Source organism: Garra rufa, chromosome 12, assembly GCF_049309525.1.
Source record: "Garra rufa chromosome 12, GarRuf1.0, whole genome shotgun sequence".
NCBI classification, from domain to species: Eukaryota; Metazoa; Chordata; class Actinopteri; order Cypriniformes; family Cyprinidae; genus Garra; species Garra rufa.
This window is the reverse complement of record NC_133372.1, coordinates 353,174-377,372: the sequence shown is the minus strand read 5'-3', so window position 1 is coordinate 377,372 and position 24,199 is coordinate 353,174. Positions and strand designations below refer to the sequence as shown.

The window sequence follows — 24,199 nt, the reverse complement described above, 5'->3', positions numbered from 1 at the left end:
TTCTTCTGAGACTAATATTTCTGACTGCTGCTCCTCCTCGAGCTTTAACTCTCCAAACTCCAAACTCAGGCCAGATCTCCAGACTGATCTGACTCCAGCTGCTGGATCTTTTCTAACTGATCCGACTGACACTTTTCCTAAAAATGAGGATTAAACCTGGGAGAAAGATCCCATAGACTTACACTGAGGGAATGTTCAAATGATCAACACTATTCAAACTCACACTGAGAACAATCCCACAATCCCTTCAGACTCAATCAAACTCACCTTCTATCAACTAGATTCATAATACAATCAAACTCATCTAAATCATGCTAACGATATGCTAATCGTGTTAGAATCATGCTAATAACATGTTAACAACATGCCAGTAACTTACTAATCATGCTAGAAACATGCTAGTAACTTGCTAATTATGTTAAAAACAGGTAAACAATTATCTAATCATGCTAGAATATGCTAGCAACTAGCTAATCATGCTGCTACACACATGCTACCAACTTGCTCATGCTAGAAACATGTTAGCAACTTGTTACTCGTGCAAGAAACATGCTAGCAACATGCTAATCATGTTAACAACATGCTAACAATTTGCTTATCATGCTAATAACATGTTAACAACTTCCAAGTCATGCTAGTGACATATTAATCATGCTACAACATGGTAATCATGCTAGAAACATGCTAGTAACTTGCTAATTATGTTAAAAACAGGTAAGGAACTAGCTAATCATGCTAGAATACGTTAGCAACTAGCTAATAATGCTACACACATGCTAGCAACTTGCTCATGCTAGAAACATGTTAGCAACTTGCTAATCATGCAAGAAACATGCTACACACATGTTAGCAACTTGCTCATGCTAGAAACGTGTTAGCAACTTGCTAATCATGCTAGAAACATGTTAGCAACTTGCTAATCATGCAAGAAACATGCTAGCAACATGTTAGCAAACTTGCTCATGCTAGAAACGTGTTAGCAACTTGCTAATCATGCAAGAAACATGCTAGCAACATGTTAGCAAACTTGCTCATGCTAGAAACATGTTAGCAACTTGCTAATCATGCAAGAAACATGCTAGCAACATGTTAGCAAACTTGCTCATGCTAGAAATGTGTTAGCAACTTGCTAATCATGCTAGAAACATGCTAGTAACTTGCTAATTATGTTAAAAACAGGTAAACAATTATCTAATCATGCTAGAATATGCTAGCAACTAGCTAATCATGCTGCTACACACATGCTACCAACTTGCTCATGCTAGAAACATGTTAGCAACTTGTTACTCGTGCAAGAAACATGCTAGCAACATGCTAATCATGTTAACAACATGCTAACAATTTGCTTATCATGCTAATAACATGTTAACAACTTCCAAGTCATGCTAGTGACATATTAATCATGCTACAACATGGTAATCATGCTAGAAACATGCTAGTAACTTGCTAATTATGTTAAAAACAGGTAAGGAACTAGCTAATCATGCTAGAATACGTTAGCAACTAGCTAATAATGCTACACACATGCTAGCAACTTGCTCATGCTAGAAACATGTTAGCAACTTGCTAATCATGCAAGAAACATGCTACACACATGTTAGCAACTTGCTCATGCTAGAAACGTGTTAGCAACTTGCTAATCATGCTAGAAACATGTTAGCAACTTGCTAATCATGCAAGAAACATGCTAGCAACATGTTAGCAAACTTGCTCATGCTAGAAACGTGTTAGCAACTTGCTAATCATGCAAGAAACATGCTAGCAACATGTTAGCAAACTTGCTCATGCTAGAAACATGTTAGCAACTTGCTAATCATGCAAGAAACATGCTAGCAACATGTTAGCAAACTTGCTCATGCTAGAAATGTGTTAGCAACTTGCTAATCATGCTAGAAACATGTTAGCAACTTGCTAATCATGCTAGAAACATGTTAGCAACTTGCTAATCATGCAAGAAACATGCTAGCAACATGTTAGCAACTTGCTCATGCTAGCAACATGTTAGCAACTTGCTCATGCTAGAAACGTGTTAACAACTTGCTAATCATGCTAGAAACATGATAGTAACTTGCTAATTATGTTAGAATATACTAGCAACTAGCTAATCATGCTACACACATGCTAGCAACTTGCTCATGCTAGCAACATGTTAGCAAACTTGCTCAAGCTAGAAACATGATAGTAACTTGCTAATTATGTTAGAATATGCTAGCAACTTGCTCATGCTAGAAACATGTTAGCAACTTGCTAGTCATGCTAGAAACATGCCAGAAACATACTAGCAACTTGCTTTTAAACTTCCTAATCTTTTTAAAGGTTCTGGTGCGGCTTTCTTAAACCAACTTAAACCAGTCTGTCTCGACAAAGTTCAGTTTTTCTGTCAGTTTTAACTCACGCTTCTGTTAAACAACACTGCTTAGGTTTACATCAGTAGATCTAATACACACCTGCTTCATTTACTCACTTTATTACGGGTTTTTTGTACAACACAGATGTTCTCATTCAAACATGAGGAAGAGGCTCTGGATTGTCGCAAATGAAGATCTGAGCGCTACTCGCTGAGGTTTTGGCGCCATCTGCTGCACGAGTTGAAACTCACAATGCAGTTCCGCTTCCGGCCAGCACGCGGCGCCTCAGGCTTCATCAGACCTGATGCTGATGTAGAAGAAAACAGAGTCTGTCCTGCGGAAGTGCAGAGAGTTTGAGCAGCTCGAGCTTTGACTTTATGATTCTATGAAGCCTCTTTAGTCGAATGAGCATCAGTCCGCGCTGGATTCTGAGCGGTGGAGCGCTGTGTTCGCTCTTACTTGGAGGTGTTTTAGGAAGGTACAGAAATACTAGACACAGTTAATACTCTATTCGTGTTTAGAACGCCATGTTATGATGATGAAAAGTACATTTTATTTTTCAGGATTCACAGATGAATATAAAGTTTAAAAGAACAGCATTTCTTTGAAATAGAAATCTTTTGTAGCATTATAAATGCTTTTATTGTCACGTTTGATCAATGAAATGCACTCGTACTGAGTAAAAGTATTAATTTAAAAAAAAAATCTGAATCCAAAATGTAAGAAATTTGAAGTATCACAAGTTTTACAGTTTATTCAACATGAATAATAATCATAAATGTTTGTTGAGCAGCAAATCATATTCATGCAAATGCAGCTTTAATCACAGCAATAAATTACATTTTAACAGACATTCACATACAAAACACCTATTTTACATTGTAATAATATTTCACTGTTTTTACTGTATTTTTAATCCAATAAATGCTGCCTTTGTGAGCGGAAGAAACTTCTTTAAAAAAGAAAAAACATGAATATTAGTGTACAGTACCAGTCAAAAGATTTTGAACTGTAAGATTTTAAATGTTTTTTAAAGTCTCTTCTGTTCACCAAGCCTGCATTTATTTGATCCAAAGTTTAGCAAAAACATAACATTTTGAAATATTTTTACTATTTAAACTAACCATTTTCTGTGTGAATATCTGTTAAACTGTAATTTATTTCTGTGATCAAAGCTGAATTTTCAGCATCATTACTCCAGTCTTCAGCGTCACATGACCCTTCAGAAATCATTCTAATGTACTGATTCGCTGCTCAAGAAACAGTTTTTTTTATAATTATTATCAATATTTTTAAAACAGTTCAATTGTTCAGGATTCTTAAATGAATAGAAACATCCAAAGATTATGATTCATCTGAAATAAAAAAGCTTTTGTAGCATTATACACTACCATACAAAAGCTTGGAGTCAGGATTTCTTGTCTTTTTTTTATTATAGAAATTAATACTTTAATTTAGCAAGGATAGCAAGTGAAGATAACGACCGTTATAATGTTACAAAAGATGTCTATTCCAGATCATTGCTGTTCTAAACTTTCTATTCATCTGTGAATCCTAAAAAAATCTACTCAGCTGTTTTTAACATAATAATAATTAATAATGTTTTTTGAGCAGCAAATCAGAATATTACAATGATTTCTGGAAGTCACAAGAATAAATTACATTTTAAAATGTATTCAAATATAAAAGTTATTTTAAATAGTAAAAATATTTCAAAAGTTTCTGTTTTTTCTGTACTTCGGATTAAATAAATGCAGGCTTGATGAACAGAAGAGACCTTAAAAAAACATTTAAAAGTCTTATTGTTCAAAAACCTTTTGACTGGTAGTGTATTTGTAATTAAGGAATAGTTCAACCAAAAGTTTTTATTTTATGGAAAAAGAGCACATTTCAAGTGTTTATAAATGGGTTTAATAAAGGGTTCAGTTCTTATTTTCAAAAACTACTTCCAGCAGTTTTTTCAACAGTAAAAGGTGACAGAAATTGTTTTTTTGAGGAGCTATTTCTTTAAAATCCTCCTCCTCCTCCTTTCTTTCATTCCCAGAATGTCATCATCGGCGTCTGGGCTCACAAACAGGAGTGTGATCTGGGAGACGTCTGATCTGTCGGCGTATCTGCACTCCTCCCCGTGGACTCCAGGGGTCGCCGTCGTCACCCATAAGAGCTTCAGCAGCACCAGCCTCTTCCACTTACCTGAGCATGCATTTCTGCATCTGCTTCTGGGTGCAAGAACAGTTGCACACTTGCTTTGCGAGAGTCTGGCGGTTCGGCGCTGCGCCTTGGTCCATACGCCACAGAAACGGGTCGGTGCGGAGCTCCATGTGGTGCCCCTCCACGGCCTGGAGTCAGACTGGAAACCTCACCTCGCCGCAGAGGAAGACTTCCAGCCGTACGATCCCGGATACATCAGTTCCAAGAGCGGGCCGCGCTGGACGGACACCGATCTAGAAGCCATCAGGAGCCGCATACGGGCTCGGCTGCCCGACCCAAACGCACCGGCCAGCTACACCTTCCTGGGCGATCCGTCCGATCCCGGACTGTTCCCACGCATCGTACGCGGAGAAGAGAAGCAGTGGAGAGTTTGGGAGGACGACGGCCATGTGGCGTTCCTCACGCCGTTTCCCAACACTCCCGGACTCACCGTCCTGGTTCCGCGGAAGCCCCTGTCCAGTGACATATTCCGGCTGGAGGAGGGCGACTACCGACGCCTGGCGCTGGCGACCCGAAAGGTGTCCGGCCTTCTGGAGGCGGGGCTTGATGCCTGGGGGGTGGGGCTTATCTTTGAGGGCTTTGAAATTGATTACGCTCATGCTAAGCTGATCCCGCTCGTCTCTTCACCTGACGAAGCAGAGATGAACCTCACCTGTCCGGCACTGGAGTTCTTTGACCGATATCCGGGTTACGTGACGTCCGTCAACGGTCCGCCAGCCAGCGGAGAGAGTCTCCAAGAGATCAGTGCCAGAATTACTCAGCGCTAATCACCTTCAGTTTAATCTGAAATGTTTATAATGATGGCAGAAATGACTGTATTCACAATTGTGAAAATGATTGATTTTAAGGAGATCTTGTTCCTGAGGCAGTATTGATGGGCTCTGAAACTGTTGGGTTAATGATTTTGTCTTTAATGACTTGTTTACCGTATGTTATGTCCAACCTGAGTGCTTTACACTTATACTGTTCCAATGAAGATAAATCTCTAAAATGTGATATTTCAGAGTGTTTATACACACATATGGTCGCTACAGTTCAGAATAGAAGAATAAGTGAACACAGACATGTATTTTTTTTTTAGAGTTCCTTTTATGAATCACACATCTAGCTAATATTCATATTTCATGTCCTAAACATCTCTGTCAGTCTGAGATCAGTGACAACACCAGCTCTACTGTAAATGTTTTTCATGTTAATTAATCTCGTAGCATCGTCTAGTTACACAATTACAAGCTCGTACCATCTGCGTCACTTTGGTCCATTCTTAATTAATCCCCAGGTATTTTAATTAACATCTTAATTAGTGACACGTTAATGTTCTTAATTATGCATCTGGAAAACTGGTATCTGTGAGAAATAAAAGAATCAGGTTATCTGACAGAAACACAATAGTGAGGAGCAGAAAGTGAAGTTAAAATATGATCTTCCCACAGTCTGAATATCAATCAGAAGAGTCTCGAGGAGTGAAATGTAATGAATGAGCAGCTGAGAAAGAGGCAAACAGGAGACGTCTGGGGAAACACGACACAGAAAACACAACAACCGGCACACTTTCATAAAGTCAACACGCTAATGATGAACGTGCCGCAAAATTAGTGCTTGTCAACTGGTTTTGAAAAATCTGAGTCATGATTTTACATCAATGCAATGCAGGGATTTGAAATAGTAACAGAAGTGAACATTGAAATACTAAAGTGTGAAGACTAGAGGTGCCCAAACTCCGTCTTGAAGGGCTGCTGTCCTGCAAAGTTTAGCTCCAACCCCAATTAAACACACCTGAACCAGCTAATCAAGCTCTTACTAGGCAGATGTGTTGAGGCAAGTTAAAGCTAAACTCTGCAAGACACCAGCACCTCCACGACAGAGTTTGGGCACCACTGGTGTAGACCCTGAACAGGCCCTGTGAGAAACAGAATTATTAACATGAACTTCATAGGAAAATGTTCAGTCTTGGTTGACAAATGGTTTCATTCTCTACACAGTGACTAGCTCAAACCATCTTCATCCTGACTGAAAGAGAATATGTATGTATGTGTTTAATGTTGTCTGGGTTGTATTTTCTATGACTTTATTGTAGTTTCATTTGTGTTTGAAGATGATGTGTCACACAACCTGTCCATGATGATTTATCTGTTGAATTTTGACTTTTACATTGTAACAGATAAACTTGTCTCAAAGTAATAATGTGGAGTTTGATGGACACACAATCTTTGACATTCCTGCCCTTCCTGCTGTTATGATTATTTATGGTTATGGTTATGGTTTTATCGCATTGTTTGACAGTGTTTTTCATGCTGTCGGTGCCCCATCACAACAGACCTGAGGCCCATGTTTGGGTCACAAACCACCAGTTGGGATCCACTGGATTAGATCAAGGTTCTCCAACCCTGCTCTTGGAGAGCTAGCATCCTGCGGATTTCAGCTCCAACCTCAATCAATGTTGGATCAGGGTTAGAACTAAAGTCTGCTGGACAGTAACTCTCCAGGAGATCCCTGGATTGGACAGAGACACAGTAAGTATTTTAGACGCTCACAGTAATGGGTTTTTTGGAGGTACTTGGGAGGCAATTACAGAATGCGGAGCGCTCCATCTTAGAGATGTAGAGCAAAGGCTCGATGGTGCAGCTCAGGTCCATGATGGAGAACACGCTGAGGCTGATCTTACAGCGGAACGTCACGAAAGAGTAGGTGGAAGCAAACGGCATCAGAGCCACGGGAGGCAGATAGTTCCCCACGATGATGGCCAGGACGGTAAGCACCATTTTAAAGGCCTTCTTCTTCACCGGGTTCATGGTTTCTTTTCCTGCGACGCTCTTCCTGAGAACCCAGATGATGGAGAGATTGCAGAACACCATGATGAAGAAGGCAGAGAGGATGACGCCGCTGAAGACCTCGTTGACGCTCATGACGCCCAAGAAGGTTTTGGTCAGCGAGTAGGCCAGGATGAGTCCCCACACTACTACAGAGACACCGATTCGGATGCTGGTGTCACGGATCCCGGTGAATATGATGGGATGGACCACGGCGATGTAGCGGTCCAGACAAATACAGGTGAGGAATAGCGGAGTCACGTCTTTCAGCCCGTAGGCGAATCGCACAGAGTACCAAACGGAGTCATCGTTGAAATACAGCCGGTTGGAAAGATCAACAGGCGTCATGAGGCCGAAATAAGCGTCCAGGATGGAGAGGTTGAAAATGAAGACGTCAGATGTTGAGCTTTCGTTCTTCTTCCTCAGAATCTGCCACAACACGAGAGCATTCAGGGGAACGCCTGCCACCAGGTTCAACACTTTGACACCATAGTACAAAAGAAACCAGTGAGGAGCCACCACACACGCCTCGAACTGGTACCACGGTAGACGGTGCCATCCGGAGACGCTGGAGTTCAGGTTCAAAGCTGAAGTGTTTGACATGATGATGAAGTGAGCTGTGAATGAGAGCGTGATGTCGGTTATAATGACGAGCGACTGAGATCAACTGAGTCTAAGACAGAAACGATTTGAAGAGTTTGCTTATCAAGTTAAATGATCGCAAACAGATTTCTCACCCACCGTTTGTTTAATTCGGAGGCGTTCTGCTGTGTCCCATACGATTGTCGCTCTCCGCCGACGTTTCTCTGACCATCACCCGAGTTAGATGTTTCGTCAGTTTAGTGTCTCTCTCGGGGCGCTTCAAGAAAAGCTCTTCCCGCGGGAGACAGAGGAGGGACGTTTTGGGCGCAACCAATTGTCACGGTTCTTTCGGGTCAACAAGAATATCTTGTCTGCGATTGGATGAAGAGGAGGCTCTGGCGGAAAAGTTCGCGATAAAGTCTCTATCGTTCGATGAAAGGGGACGATCAAAGTTTCGTGATAGCTTCACGTAAACAGGTGATGCAAGGAACAAATGAGTAAATCTACTGTAACATCTTGCAAATACATATTTCTGGCTCTCTGCCACAGACGAGCGGTGAGAAATCATATAAGAGCTCTTATAACCACTCAACAGAGCGATAAATACTTCAGTGTACACTATGCACCAAAACACGGTTTCATTTCAATTGATTTTGAAATCAAGTTTTGTTCGAATCTTCAGTGTTTTTATACAGACGACGCTAATGATCCAGTGTCCCACACACATAGATATATTTGATGCACGTTTAATATATTTGTCTTTTTCAGTCTCTGGTGTAAATGTTGAACGTTTCAGTCCACAGGTAAACCTATACAGGACAACAGTAAGTTTCATCAGGTGCTGTATCACTGTTTATGTGCATTTCAAGTTCATTTAATGGATGGAAGTTTAGTAAGCCTCTCACTGGTTTCTTCTCCTGATGACAAACCTATGTTATGCAACATTTTTGCATTTGGAAATTTACTTTCATGTTCATTTTCTAAACAAACAGCATCAGTGGAGTTTGGGATTGAACAGATCTTTGTCTCTGAAGCTGCACACATTTCTTTAGTTTATCTCATGTGTTTATGTCATGTAAAGCTGCGGAGTTTTAAGAATGTTTCAGTGTTTTTCATATTGTCATAGTCATTTATAGAGCTGTATATGGCAAGTCAATCTTGTGTGCTTTACAATTTCCACTAAAGATGAATGTCTCTTCTGTTTGGTATTTCAGAATTTTTACACGTGTAGTTCAGAATGAAAGAATAAGGAACACAGACAAGTATATCATTTTTGAAATTTCTTTATGCATCAAAAATACAGCAAATATTCATATTTCTTGTCTTTTTTCTTCAGGTTATTAAACCATCTCTGTCAGTCTGAGATCAGTGACAACACCAGCTCTACTGTAAATGTTTTTCATGTTAATTAATCTCGTAGCATCGTCTAGTTACACAATTACAAGCTCGTACCATCTGCGTCACTTTGGTCCATTCTTAATTAATCCCCAGGTATTTTAATTAACTTCTTAATTAGTGACTCGTTAAAGTTCTTAATTATGCATCTGGAAAACTGGTATCTAATCTGTAAGAAATAAAATAATCAGGTTATCTGACAGAAACACAATAGTGAGGAGCAGAAAGTGAAGTTGGACTCTGTTCGCTGTAACTGGATCTTCTCAAAATCTGAATATCAATCAGAAGAGTCTCGAGGAGTGAAATGTAATGAATGAGCAGCTGAGAAAGAGGCAAACAGGAGACGTCTGGGGAAACACGACACAGAAAACACAACAACCGGCACACTTTCATAAAGTCAACACGCTAATGATGAGCGCATTGTTATATCAGTGCTTCTCAACTGGTTTTGCTCAAATCAGCATTTCAAATAATAGCAGAACTCTAATCTTGCTTCACACAACATTATACTAAAATGTACATATTAAACTTTGAATATCGTAATAAGTAGACCCTGAACATAGAAGTGTTTCCATGCAGCAAATAGTGAATATTTTGTTGTTGTTTTTGGACTGTAGTTGTTCATAATTTGAGGATGAAAGCATCACAAACCCTGTCAAAGTTGATTGATAAGTTCAATTTGACTTTACCCTAGTAAAGATAAATCTTATTGTGGTAGGATGAATTTGTCCCAAAATACTGTAGAGTTCGATGGACATAAGAAAGAATAGGTGTTTTCTCTTTATTAATTTGATGATTCTATTTTGCTGTAATGCTTGTTTACATTTTCCAGTTAACATTGTGTTGTTCCCTTTTTTAGTGACCAATCACAACACACCTGAGGCACGCCAATTGAGAGCCACTGGATTAGACAGAGACACTGACAACCCAAGAGTCTCATGTGCATTAAATCAGTCGGTTCTTCACTTCACTTCAGACGCTCACAGTAATGGGTTTCTTGGAGGGACTCTGCAGGCAACGACAGAATGCAGACCGATCCATCTTAGAGATGTAGAGCAAAGGCTCGATGGTGCAGCTCAGGTCCATGATGGAGAACACGCTGAGAAGAACCTTACAGTGCAGCGTCATGAATGAGAAGGTGGAAGCAAATGGCATCAGAGCCACGGGAGGCAGATAGTTCCCCACGATGATGGCCAGGACGGTAAGCACCATTTTAAAGGCCTTCTTCTTCACCGGGTTCATGGTTTCTTTTCCTGCGACGCTCTTCCTGAGAACCCAGATGATGGAGAGATTGCAGAACACCATGATGAAGAAGGCAGAGAGGATGACGCCGCTGAAGACCTCGCTGACGCTCATGATGCCTAAGATGCATTTGGTCAGCGAGTAGGCCAGGATGAGTCCCCACACTACTACAGAGACACCGATTCGGATGCTATTGTCTCGGATCCCGGTGAATATGATGGGATGGACCACGGCGATGTAGCGGTCCAGACAAATACAGGTGAGGAATAGCGGAGTCACGTCTTTCAGCCCGTAAGCGAATCGCTGGGAGTACCAGATGGACGGACTGTTGAAGTACAGCCGGTTGACCATGTCGACTGGCGTCATGAGGCCGAAATAAGCGTCCAGGATGGAGAGGTTGAAAATGAAGACGTCTGATGTCGAGCCTTCGCTCTTCTTCCTCAGAATCTGCCACAACACGAGAGCATTCAGGGGAACGCCTGCAACCAGGTTCAACACTTTGACACCAAAGTAGAAGATGAACCAATGAGGAGCATCCGCACACACTTCATACTGGTACCACAGCGGACGACGCCACCCAGAGACGCTGGAGTTCAGGCTCAGAGCCGAGGTGTTTGACATGATGATGAAATCAGCTGTGAACAAGAATGTGACGTCAGTTATAATAACCTTTCACTAACCATAACAAACTATGATTTCAAGAGTTTGTCTCATGAAAATGAAATCAAGTTAAAGGGATCATGCATGAAATGAGGAAAACAAATTTCTTGAGTCCTTTGACATATAAGAGGTCATCCTCTAAAGGCATAGTGTAAGTTGAGGATCCCCAGCCCTAAAATTATGTACTCTTTTGTGAGGAAAAAAGTACATGCTTTTGAGTGAGTAGCAGAAGCAGCTACTACGTCATGAAATTGCATCTGTAACAGAGTGTTTGGTTGCACAGTTACACAGTCACCATACATCAGCTTAAATGGAATTAACACAATCTGAATTTCAGTTCATTTAAATCATTAACTCAACAGTTCTTTCTATTGTCTTGGAGAGAAAAGAAGTATATTGATCTGTCAGTCATAAGTCTTTAATTTTCTTTTTTTTTTTTTTGCATAATGATTAGTTGCAGATAAATTATAATATGGATAAAATTAAACAAATACTTGTCATCACCTTAGATATGATGAAACACCCAAACCACTATTAAACCATCTGTGTCATGTACATCGCATACGTGTTTGCAGTTCTTTTTATTTGTGTTTGTATTCCATTGCAACATTCTCAAGTTTTCCAGCAGGCATTAGCTACATTCATCAAAAAACACCATGTCAAAATGATGTACGGTATGCAGAGACATCAGATATGAGGACACAAGCACTGCCCAATACTCTTCCTGAAGATCCACCTCCCTGCAGCTCCAACCCTCATCAAACACAACTGAAGCAGGTGTGAACAGAGCTGGAACTGAACTCTGCATGGAGGTAGATCTTCAGGAACAGGATTGGCCAGGACTGCTTTTTAGACTATATCAGTAAGAATGTTGAGTATTGGCGTATATTGCGTCAGCTTCATTTTCCAAACAAACACACATAAAAACAGCAGGAGCCTACATTAACTAGAAAGATAATGACGATTACATCTTGCACTAGTCTCATGTGTAACATTGGGATTGTTGGTGAAGTGTTTCAAACACTGGAGCAGAACATCCCTGCTGAAAAAACACAAACAAATAGAAACCACCACAGAATTGGTAATGGTTTTACTGGTTATAATGGGAATTGCATTGGCCTATTGCCCTCTACTGGTAATTGGTTGCTTTCTATTGGTGGCTTGTTAAAATCACTAAATCCTAATGCAATATGTCCCAAAACACATTACAAGAGGCCGTTTTGATATGTTTAATGGTTAAAAGTTGACAGTTTGTGAATTTCTGTGATGGTTTCTATCGGGGTTTTTATTCAGCAGGGATCCACATCAGTGATCTGCTGTAGTGCAACACTTCCATCTTGTGGGCTGTTAATGCCATGAGTTTAACCGTCTCTGGCGCAGAATAACACTCCATATACAGCATAATGTGCTAATAGGACTTCATTATACTAATTCCAAGAACCTTCACTTTCAGCGATTTGTAATCGCTATTAATAAGCACGTTTTTTATCTGACGTTTTAAATCGGAATCATTAAAGCTGTCCTTCACACGTGTATTTGCGGTAATATTGCACGTGTTTGATGTGTATTCCTACAGTAGGGCTCTCAGTGCAGCAGTGTTAGCCGTTGGCTGTAGCATCAGGAGCTGAGTAATGACTATTTCACATCACAACAACAGAGTCGACTACGAGCAGGTACAATTCACACATCTGAAAATAAGAGTCCATTCAGTCAGAAATAGCTCTACTGTCTTCAGTTGATATCTATGGCGCCAGAGATATAGGAATGCAGCTTTGACTAGACAAATGTACTCACTTAATTATGTCTCTCGAATCAGATTTCTTGTTCAATTATAATTGCATTTATCAATCATTCTGACTAGTTAATTATGGCTCGTCAAGATACAGTTGTCACCATCCAACAGATATTTATATACAGCTAAACAAAGTTTTATATGCAGTTGGTTAATACAGATTGGATGAGGAAAGCCACTTTTGTAAACGTTCTTTGACGGACAGCTAGCATTGTCTTCAAAGTCAGAAACTAGTGTGGTTCATTCAAATTTAAACTTGGGTTATGTGTTTTTCCAGAGCATCTGATGTATTTTGTAAATGTATTACAGGATTCGCTAATAACTGTTGAAAGATGCAGCACATTGCAAACTATAAGCAATTCCATAATGCTTTGACTGCACATCTATATCTATATAATCTGCATAATCATCTTATATAAACATAATTACAGCTGGAAAGATCCAGGCTTTGTTTTGAGATGCCCAAGGTAAAGATACAGCATCAGTTTAATACACTTTTGTTATTAGTAGGCTATTCAAACAACATCTGAAGTCGAACAATACGATATATGCATTAAAGATACTTCAGCATAAATGGCGTTTTAAGAGTTTTAATGCTTATGACAGGCAGTCATTCGGTAACTTCTCTTTTACCTACATTTTTTGGTCCTTATTTGCATAACATTGAACATTTCTCCACTTTTAGACACTCGTGACTTTCTCTTCCACTGTCATTTCCACAATTACCCGCATGAGCAGTTCAGCTCCCGTAGGAATGAATAGATGTATGAATAGAATGTATTTCTGCTCAAATTCAGTGCTACTTTAGAAACTGTAGTAGTCACAAACTCTTCAGTCTTATTTCTAATAACAACTAATTGTATTATATTTCAATAAAGTATACACTTTCAGAAAGAAAGTTACAAAAGCTGTCACTGGAACGCTACTTTTTCAAAAAGTACACCTTTCTACCTCAAGTTCAATATCTGTCTCCTAAAGGTTCATATTAGCTTCTTGAGGGTGCATCTGTCAAATTAGAGATTTTGGGCTTTTTGTTTTTTCATTAAGTGTTTTTTTAGACTAGTAGAAAGAAAACATCCAAGGACACGGTTAAGTGTTTCTTTTATATCACTTTATCTATTTGTGTCAATAGATTTCAATTACAATATTTTTTTCTCCTACACTGGGCCATAAATCTCCACTTCAGTAGCACTTTACCACACTTCACATTTGTATTCCTGTCTATATTCCGAAGAGGGATTCACAGAGGCATTTGTTCAGATATTATTTGCTTTATCATATACAACATTGACAAAATGAGATCCCCTCTGTAAAAACATTTGAGTTCAATATGTCAAAAATATTAAACTGAATCTCATCCAGTCTTTAGATTTTTGTTCTAGAACTGTATGCAAATTTGCACATATTTCATTAAATAATGGCTCATTTGTATATTTAAACCTAACATTTTAGAAAACTTGTAATACAATTTTATTTTGCAATTATCAAAATAATCAATCAGCTAGGTAAGTAAGGTGATAACTATTAGTTAGTTTTTTCTTTACCCTATTCACCTGCGGTGCCTAAAAGGTCCAAAGGTGTACCATTTGAAAAGGCAGATTTGTACCTTTTTTCTGATTTTTTTTGTACCTGACATTTAGCATATTATATATTTGCCCACTTGTAGGACACTTCCTTAAAAAATGACTAGACTTGATCATGCATAGAGTGCATTAATAACAGCTGCTCCACTACTGCGCTCAGTCTGCGTCACTGAACTCATTCCGTTACTCACAGAGATGAGAGCCAATCACAACAGCGGCTGCTGACACACCTCACAGGAGATGCAGCACTAAGACTGAATGTTTCTGTCAGAGGATGAGGATTGAAAATCATAGTCTTTGCAAATATATGACCATTCTTTGTGCAAAAACTCAGCGAACCTATTAAAACAATGAAGACATATCATGAGCCCTTTAAATGAAGACCAATCTGACCAGTTACTAATATTTCACAGACAACTCACCCACTGCTCACTCCTGCTTCGATCTCAGCAATAGTCTGTCTGACCATCAGCCAAACTTAGACGTGTCCTTAGTTTAGCGTGTCTCCCGCGGGACGCAGAGGTGGGACGTTTGGACATGACCAATTGTTGCAGTTCTTTTGGATCAACAAATAGAACATGTCTTTTATTGGCTGAAGAATAGACAAAGTTTCACAATCAAAGTTTCGTGATGTAACCGCAGGCTGCGAGCGGAGCTTCACGTAAACAGCTGATGCAAGGAACAAATGAGTAAATCTACTGTAACATCTTGCAAATACATATTTCTGGCTCTCTGCCACAGACGAGCTGCGAGGAAGCATACAGGTATACTGTAAGAGCCCGAGACTGTCATAACTACACTAGAGAGTGATGAATACTTCAGGACACTGTGTACCAAAACATGCCAGTTTCATGCCAGTTGAAATAGTAGTCTCTCCAGACCTCAAATTCAGTTTGAATCCTTTCGTTTTATACAGACACTGATCTGTTCACCTGTATATCCTCATTTCACACACACAGACATTTATTTGATGTATGTTTCATAGTTCACTGTAGGATCGAATATCAGTTTGTGTTTTTTAGTCTGTGCTGTAAATGTTGAGTGTTCCGTCCACATGTAAATCTGTTCAGGACAACAGTGAGTTTCATTCAAATGCTGTGTTTGTGGGTTTAATTGCATTTTATAAAAAATGTGCTTCATTCATGGTGTCTTTTTGACACAATTTAAGCCCAAGCACAGAAACATGCACAACATTTTAATTTATGGGATTTTAGTAGATTTCTTGTTAAAGGTTTTCCTTCTTACTCAGTGACCAACATGACCGTTATACAACACGGGTTTAGATTTATTGATTTTTACCAGAACTTTTATCCAAAGTGAGTGAATGTACTTTTTTACATAACAATGCATTCGTTTAGCTGAGCATCACTAGCACCTGAGTTTGTTTTGTAAGTTTTGAGACACTTGTGACCCTGGACTACAAAACCAGACACATGGGTCCATTTTTTGAAATTAAGATTTATACACAGATTTTACATTTATAGAATAAGATTTCCATTGACATGTGGTTTGTTAGGATAGGACAATATTTAGCTGAATTAGAACTATTTAAAAAACTGGAATCTGAGGGTGGAAAAAAATTGAAATATTGAGAAAATCACCTTCAAAGTTGTCTAAATGCATGATATTACCAATCAAATTTTAGGTTTTGATATATTTACGGTAGGAAACTTACAAAATATCTTCATGGAGCATGATGTTAATATCCTAATGATTTTTGGCTTAAAAAACTGATAATTTTTGACCCAAGCAAAAGTGTTTTTGGCTATTGCTATTTGTACTTGTGCTTCTTAAGACTGGTTTTGTGCTCCAGGGTCACATTTTGTTAGAAGCACAATATCAGCATTCAGTGGGTGACAGTAAACCACAGCTAGTAGTTTGTCACACAATATTAACTTTTATTATCAATATTACTCTGTTCAGTTCAATGTGTCTGCAGTGTGCAAATGATGAAGTTCCAACTAACGCGTCAGATTGTTCATTTAAACTCAAAGACAATTAGAAATTACCATAGAAAACTTATATCTTTTGTAACACATTTTAGGACAAATTAAGCACACCAGTTTTTGACAAGAAGACGTGTAACTTATGCATTAACTTATTTTCTTGAGTTGTTCAAGAGATCCAACTCCAGAAATCTATTCATGTGGCCTGAGTGAGATTCAACACTAGTGTTGGGAACAGTACTTTAGAAATGTATAGGTTACAGATTACAGGTTATCCTATTAAAATGTAATAGGTAGTGTAACTATTTCCATTACTTTAATTAAGTAATATAACTGATTACATGTGAATACTTTTTGAATACTTTTCTAAATTGCTAACAAATGTTTTCAACCATTAATCATTTTGAAACATTTAAAGCAGGCAAGGTTAACCCTATAGTACTACTCAACACTGCTTACTGTCAGACTTAAAAAAAAACTTAATTTGAATTAAGATTTAAGTTTCGAGTACAGCCATTACAAAGACTTTATATCAGCTAGTTGTACTTTCAGATCACTCCAAGGTTAAATACAGACTTTAAATCATAAGATCTAGTTTAATAGTTAAACCATTTTTGAAATCAAATCTTTGCATAGCTACCACAGGAAACACTGGCATCTAACAATGCCTTGGAAAAAAAAGTTAATCTTTAAAAATAAAGCAAACTGTTATCAAATAAATATATATTGTCCTTTTCTGTGTCTGTAACTGTTATGTCATTCCATTACATGTAACTAGTTACCTCCCCAACAATGATTACAACTAAATACTAGTTGTGCCACTTTGTGAATGTTTCTCACAGTATAGGTTTATGAAGTCAGTATCTGGAGTGTTTAAGTCCAGTTTCATTTTATTTTTACAGATGTGAAGTTCGGTCAGTTTTCTCCTTTTTAAAATCTGTAGGGCAGAGTTGAGGAACAGCACACATTTTCATCAAATGACCATTTAATAAAGAGTCCATCATACACAGCTGACGCACGCAAGAAACAGATAGAGATGTTCATGTTTTTATTTGAAAGGTAAATCGCTTCAATATTGGCTAACGAAGCTATGAACGATCAGAGCACATGTGAGAGTGTATGGTGTCGGCTGTGGTTGGTGTCCTGTCTGTCATCATGTGGCCACTAGGTGTCGCGTAAACGCCACAAATGCGCCTCGCTGTTCGGCGGCTTCATTTTCCACTGCGAATCCAGCAGGAACAAACTGTACCGCATATGAATCACATAATCAATAATTACATGTGCACTCTGCTCATCTCACATCAACACATGTGAACGAGCGAATCGGCGTGGATTTTGAGCAAATTGGCCATTTCAGTCGCTCCGCTACAAAGTAGCGTCTGTGTTTTCTCCAAACGTTTTTTCATACGGAACGTTCATTATTGGCTCGTCACATGTTGACGTCTCCCGCTCGCAGCATTGCGGCTTTAGAGAAGAAACCGCTGAGATTAGAAAAATATACTTCTAGCCAGACGTCATCTCGGGTTCGGTTCTTGTGGCCGAGTTAAACACGCTAAACCCGCTTCGTGCTCAAACGGGGGGAAAGGAAAAACTGCAGCAGGAATAAAGCGACGAGAGCGCGAGGAAACCGGAGAGGAGGGGCGCGCGCGCGCGTTTCCTCTCCGCCGCAAGAATCCATTGAGAGAGCGAGAGGCAGAAAGAGAGAGAGAGAGAGAGAGAGAGAGAGAGAGAAAGAGAGGGAGAAGAAAGGAAAAGCAGCAGCTCCACGCCACTCCTTTGTTTTAGGAAATCGCTTGAATCGTTCGAAGGACTGGAATGATGCATCGCGTTTCTCTCGCGTTTTCCCGCGACGCCTGTTTTTAAAGGCGAACTTGACGATTTTGCGTTGAATTTCGTGGAAGAGCGTTTTGAGACCCGAAACCTTCAGACGCATTAAGCGTTTCCTTCGCGTTCGCCCTCCATGCGTTTAGGTTCGTTTTTTCCACCGTTTTCCGTTCCACACCGTGGGATCTTCTGATTCGCCGAAGCGTTCCGAAGCTCGTCGCTTTTTCTGCTCGCGGTTCGAGTCTGTTGTTCGCGTCCAGGCCCGAGATATTCATTCGCTGCTCTTCAAAGGCCTTTAATGCGGCACACGCGCGTCAGTCTGTAACGGGTTTCAACGCGTCAGATGCGCGTCAGTTCTGATCCATAAGCGCCGCTGATCCTCTGCCAGAACATCTCGCCTTCGTTGTTCGCTCTTCATACGCCACATCTGCGGCCCTCTTCAATGTTAATGTCGACCGACGTCGCATCTGTAATGCTGCCCGCGAGTCGCGGGATCCTGGAACGCGACAGGGATCTGGACTCGGGTTCGGCGGCGGTTCGGGGGATGAAGCGCGGAGACCCGGAGCCGGAGGGCGCCGCGGCGGCGGGGGATTCGGTCGTGGCTGAATGCAAGCGAGCGCGGATGGACGGAACCGGAGAGCTCGGACAGGTAAGCGTTAAAATCACCATTCTGTGCGATGTGATGAAAGACAGACGCGTTTGTGTTTATGCAAGACTGGATGCGGTAGTTCTCAGATCTGATCGTGAGGCCCGTTATATGAGATGAAAACAAACACTGATGATTGGGGCAACAAAGGTGAAATTTGACCAATCGGTGATTGAAGGCGCAGGCCGTGAGGGGGATCCTCTGCAGTGAATGCTCCTGAATCATGGAGCTGGTTTTCCAGAGCTGCTCTCATCCGAGGCCTGCAGCCATCTCTCCTCTCCATCCTGCGGTACTTTTCCATCCTCCACCATGAGCACTTCTGCTCCGTTCCTCACACTCTAGTATGTAGACAGACGTGATCTCATCTCTCATTTCAGCATTTTATCCATCTCTCTCCTTCTCTCTCTCTCTCTCTTTCTCTTTCCGTTGGTTGGTTCTGTTTCTCCGGTAAGTGATCTAAAGTGCTGCATGGACCCTAATGGCTCATTTTCACAGGCTAATGGCTCACGGTTTCTCTAAACTGCACCATGACGGTTTAAGACCTAGCAGATTTATTTGTGTGTGTGTGTGTGTGTGTGGACGCTCGCTGGTGTAGCCCAAAAAAGGTATTGATCCTGCTCTGAGTCTGGAAACACGCCTGCAGCAGAGACAGAAATGGAGTGGGGGCTGCAGGAATCAAACCATTTGGTAACAAGAGACGCACATTTATGAAACGCAGGAGATGGAGGAAATTAAAGGAATGAGACGTCGATTTAAAGTGTGTGTAAACACAGGAGTCTGATTCCATCATCCAGCTCATTTAAAAACACATTTACAGTTTCTGAAATGTGAAACGCTGAAGCAGAGTTAGTCAGGAAAAACCTTGTAGAATAGTGATTTCCAGTTCCAGTTTTTGTAGAAAAGCCAAACATCGTTGGTCAGAAAGTGTAGGAACTCACTGAATTGCCTTCTGACCCACAGTTCATTCCACCAGCGTCAGGAATAGTAAAATCACATCAGTTCAGCGCGGTCTCTCTCACACATGCGCGCCATCAGAAGAGGATTTGCTGTATCGCTGACAGTAAAGAGGCTTTTTGTTGTGCTAAAGAGATCTACACTTGTTTCAGAGTGGCATTAGTCTCTGATCTCCCATTTATCCTGACGCGGGCTGATGGGGGGGGTTGGGGTAATACACACACACTGATTGGAGATTTGCAGATAAGCCTTTGCGTTTCTACATCATGCACTGAGCCGTGTTTATTGAATATGCTCAGATTGTGTTGTGATGCCGCCGGGTCACTCAGGATCCGCTCCGCTGTTTCAACTTCACAGTAACGTGCCCTACTTACCCCACGTCTCCAGTAATTACCCTTATGGGATTGCACACATGTTGCCATGGCAACTTTGAACTTTGACCCCACAAGCAGAGCAGTAAAATCGGGGTGTGGTGGTGATGGTTATCGCGATAGACAACAGAAGGAGCACACGCGCCTCAGCTCATGGAGTCAAGAAAGTTTGCCTCCAATTAAAGTCCACATGAAATCAAAACTGATGCTATTTACTTTGTTAGCGCACATTTCTAGTCTTGAGGTGAAACAATCAATCTGTGCAAGCTAATATACAAAAAATAAAAATAGTTTGTCTGCGTGAATTAGCTTCCGCTCTGGAATGGTGTTGCTCTGGTGTGACGTCAGTTTAATGAATCGGGCGTCCATTATCTGAGAGGAGGAGCACTTTAATAAACCTGCCCTCTATTCAAGATTCCACATGCGTCACATTACTGTAATGTAAAGTAGCTGGCAACTACCAGATCATGTGGACTTTGAAGCATCTGCTGAGAGCAGGAATCGTGGTTTAGTATCTTGCGTTTGTTTGTCAGTGTTTTTGGTGTAAAATCATCTCTGGTCTTTATTTTGGTTTAATGTGGTCAGTGACAGAAAATGTATATAATGCATGTTTACAAGCACAACACTAGTTTTCAAATGCTGCATATCAAGTGCGTAGTCCTGCGGTTTTCTAGGTTGCGACAGAATTTGCTTCAGATGTCTGTCGTTAATCTGGACGTTAGTAATCAGGTAGCTAGATTAAAAATTGTAGAGAAAAACCCCTAGCTTTAGAGTTGAGAATGCAGTGTTTTTTCCATGTACGTGTGTTGACTTTGTTCCATTTAGAGCATATTTAGTGACCTTCCAAAAGGGCCTTATTTTTTTTTTTGAGTGTTGAGCAATGTGTTTTTCATTTTCTTAGTCTTTTTTTTTTTTCTTTTTTCTTTTTCAGTACCTCACTGAGTCTCTCTCTCTTTCTCTCTCTCACACACACACACACACACACACACACACACACACACACACACACACACAAGACTGATGTCAGGACGCCAGACCTCCATCTTAAATGTGTTCAGCAGACACACACACACACACACACACACACACACACACACACACACACACACACACACACACACACACACACACACACACACACACACACACACACACAGACAGTATAAATCTGCAGTCAGACTCGTGGCACTAACAGACACACATGAAGTAAGCAAGATTTGAAACACTCGTCCTCTCATTCGCAAATCATCTGGTCTTTCTTCTTCACCTCCGTCCTGCACTGAGCTCCTCCTCCTCCTCCTTCAGCTCCACCATCTGTTCACTTTCTTGTCCCTCTCTTGCCTGATCACTCCATTCTGCTGTTCTCCTTTAACAGGAAGTTACAGGTCAGTGAGTTTGAGGGAATCATAGTTTCTACTCTCTCAGAAGATCTGCGAGTTTTTATAGTGAGACGCTGCTCAGTGAAGAGTGTGTGACTCGTGTGTGTGTGTGTGTGTGTGTGTGTGTGTGTGTGTGTGTGTGTGTGTGTGTGTGTGTGTGTGTGTTGGCTGTGAGCTGCTCCTCAGTCCTTAAGGAAATGAGGCACATGACGGGGTGGTGGAGGGGTTCTCTATGACTCATTGTCTCTCTCTCAGCTCTGGTCGTCTGTTTCACACACATGGACTCCAGATGTTTCTGTCTTTATTCTCTGGACGGCTTTTAGTGCAGATCTGAGCCGATCCTCAAATATCAGCAGAAAAAACTCGCTCAGACTTTTAGTCTGAGGCAGATTCTGGGCTGAATCTCACCAAAGCTGTCAAGAACGCATCCAGCTCGTATTTCAGCCCAAAACCAAGAGACAGAAGCTATATTTTGAACAATCTAAATCTGTTTAAGCCCTTTCAGAACCATGAAGGTTTTTTCCATTGTGTTTTCCATTTCCATTTGTGGGATGCAACAAAAAATGGATAAAGCATTTGATAAATTAATAAATGTAATAAGTAAAATCTCAAATTTTAAAATCCTGGGTTTTGGATTTAATATTGTAACATAGTATTATTTAGATTTTTTTCCATTATGGCTATGAGAGTCGAAGTTAAGAACAATGCAGGACAAAGATTTCAGTAGTGAGCATTTTGGGTGAGAGTGTGATCATAAATGACGCAATTTCAAAATCCACCACGCTTCTATAAATAGGTTTGCACACTATGATTTGTTTCTTCTTTGGGTTGTTGTGGTGCGGTCCAGCCGTGTTTTGATGAGATGGGTTGTGCAAACATCAGCACTGCAGATGATTCCGGTGCGCTTCTGTCAGTCGGTGCGTTCTGGAGCGGCGCAGTGCGCACTGCTAAGTGTTCCCTCAGGGGACTGTAGGAGGGACATTAGTTCCAGCTGGGAGCTGCGCGGAGCTCAAAGAGGGTGTTTATCACGAGAAGATGAAAAGAGACGCAGCAGCAGAGCAGAAATAACCCGTGATTCTGCTTTAGAACTGTCCTAAACTCCATTTACTGTCCTCCTCACATTCTCACGTCAGCGCTGAGAGTCAAACCGTTTCCTCGTCCCGATCGGTGGGTTCCGTATCAGTGCGGATGACGTGTTGCGTAAGCGTCCCGATCGGCTCGTCTGGTCTGCTATAAATATTAACTACGGCGGATCTTTTGGACTCTAATAAGTAACCGTTAAAGTAACCTCCTTTCGCCGTTTGTCCCTCATGCCGTGATCATCCTCTTGTTTTAATGTGTAAACAATAGACGGGCTTGAACCCTGCCGGAGCAGTGAGGCGCGTGTGGGCCGGCGCTAATCTGATTATACACCACTGTAGACCAATTAAACCTGGAGCCCAATTAGAGACGGCGTGACGCTGAGCTGCAGATCTCAGAAACAAACACCGACTGAGAGACACGGATCGCACACATCCTTCATGTGAAAGCCATCCCATAATGCATTGCTCCAAGCTAAAGTGAAAATCAACATAGCCTATATTATTTTTATTATGGTCTATAGTTTTGCAGAGTTGCAATTTACCAGCAAACTATAGTCTGGTTAGGTGCTGTAATTGATAATGTAATTTTCACAACTTTATACCTTTATGATGTTTTCGTCTACTGAAAGTGTTTTCTCAAAAGGTTTCATCAGCTGAACAATCAGTATGTTGTTAAACAACGGTTCAATCCACGCTGTGCTTGAGTCCCTCACAGCCTTGCTTTCATTGCGGCTCTAGCCTGACTAACGTCTATTGGAATCAGTTATTAGTGCAGTCTGATGTTTCCCATGAGCTGTTCTTTCTGTACGCTCAGAATGGTTTCTGATCATAGGTGTGATTGTCTGTAATGTCCTCTGAGGTTAATTAGCGTCCGATAATCGTACCGCGTGTGTTCGTTCTCTCAGGTAGAGCTGGTTGAAGCTCCTCGTCTCGTATCTCGGTTTGGTAATTGATGTCATTTTGAGGGGCTTTTGCCCGCAGGTTTAATTAAAGTCTTCATTATTCACAGATCTGCTGCTTAAATGTTCTCAATTGCGCAGTTGATAGTGAATCTAAATGTGAGAGTGAATCTTCATTTTGGTGTCACGCAGATGACCGAATGACTGTCCGTCTCTCTGATGTTCATTATAGGAGGTCAACAGTCAGTCAATCGCTCTGAAATACAGAATTAGCTCACACTGTAAGACCTTAATGATTCACGAACTGTCATTTATCAATCACAAATAATGAAAACATTTAGTGCAAGCATTCTGTTCATTTTGTATATTATATATGACCCTGGATCACAAAACCAGTCATAAATGTTAATTTTATGAACTTTGAGATTTATACATCATAAATAAGCTTCCCATTGATGTATGGTTTGTTAGAGAC

At 40.6% G+C, this 24,199-nt stretch overlaps 4 protein-coding genes across 7 annotated transcripts in view; 2 read left to right on the top strand and 2 right to left on the bottom strand.

The window, feature by feature from the left end:
- Positions 1 to 2,690: 2,690 nt before the first annotated feature.
- Positions 2,691 to 6,766, top strand: LOC141347084 (uncharacterized). Its single transcript, XM_073852065.1, has 2 exons — positions 2,691 to 2,826; positions 4,393 to 6,766. The coding sequence occupies exons 1-2, from the start codon at positions 2,753 to 2,755 to the stop codon at positions 5,324 to 5,326; spliced, it is 1,008 nt and encodes a 335-aa protein (XP_073708166.1). The 5' UTR covers positions 2,691 to 2,752; the 3' UTR covers positions 5,327 to 6,766.
- Positions 6,767 to 6,869: 103 nt separating this feature from the next.
- Positions 6,870 to 9,169, bottom strand: LOC141347086 (G-protein coupled receptor 4-like). The gene has a single exon (XM_073852066.1). The coding sequence runs from the start codon at positions 7,970 to 7,972 to the stop codon at positions 7,082 to 7,084; it is 891 nt and encodes a 296-aa protein (XP_073708167.1). The 5' UTR covers positions 7,973 to 9,169; the 3' UTR covers positions 6,870 to 7,081.
- A 738-nt stretch (positions 9,170 to 9,907) lies between these two features.
- On the bottom strand, positions 9,908 to 11,209 carry LOC141346752 (G-protein coupled receptor 4). The gene has a single exon (XM_073851702.1). It carries the CDS (start codon positions 11,207 to 11,209, stop codon positions 10,319 to 10,321), a length of 891 nt encoding a protein of 296 aa, XP_073707803.1. The 3' UTR covers positions 9,908 to 10,318.
- Positions 11,210 to 17,501: 6,292 nt separating this feature from the next.
- rbfox2 (RNA binding fox-1 homolog 2) overlaps positions 17,502 to 24,199 on the top strand; it is a 29,850-nt gene continuing 23,152 nt past the window's right edge. For 2 of the 4 annotated variants that reach the window (XR_012357351.1, XM_073852450.1), the window contains exon 1: positions 17,502 to 19,042. Coding sequence is in view for 3 of the 4 variants with exons in the window: in XM_073852450.1 (XP_073708551.1) it covers positions 18,836 to 19,042 (207 nt within the window). In the remaining variant the exon portion in view is untranslated. The remainder of the gene's footprint in view (positions 19,043 to 24,199) is intronic. The other 2 variants (XM_073852449.1, XM_073852448.1) reach the window with 2 other exon arrangements.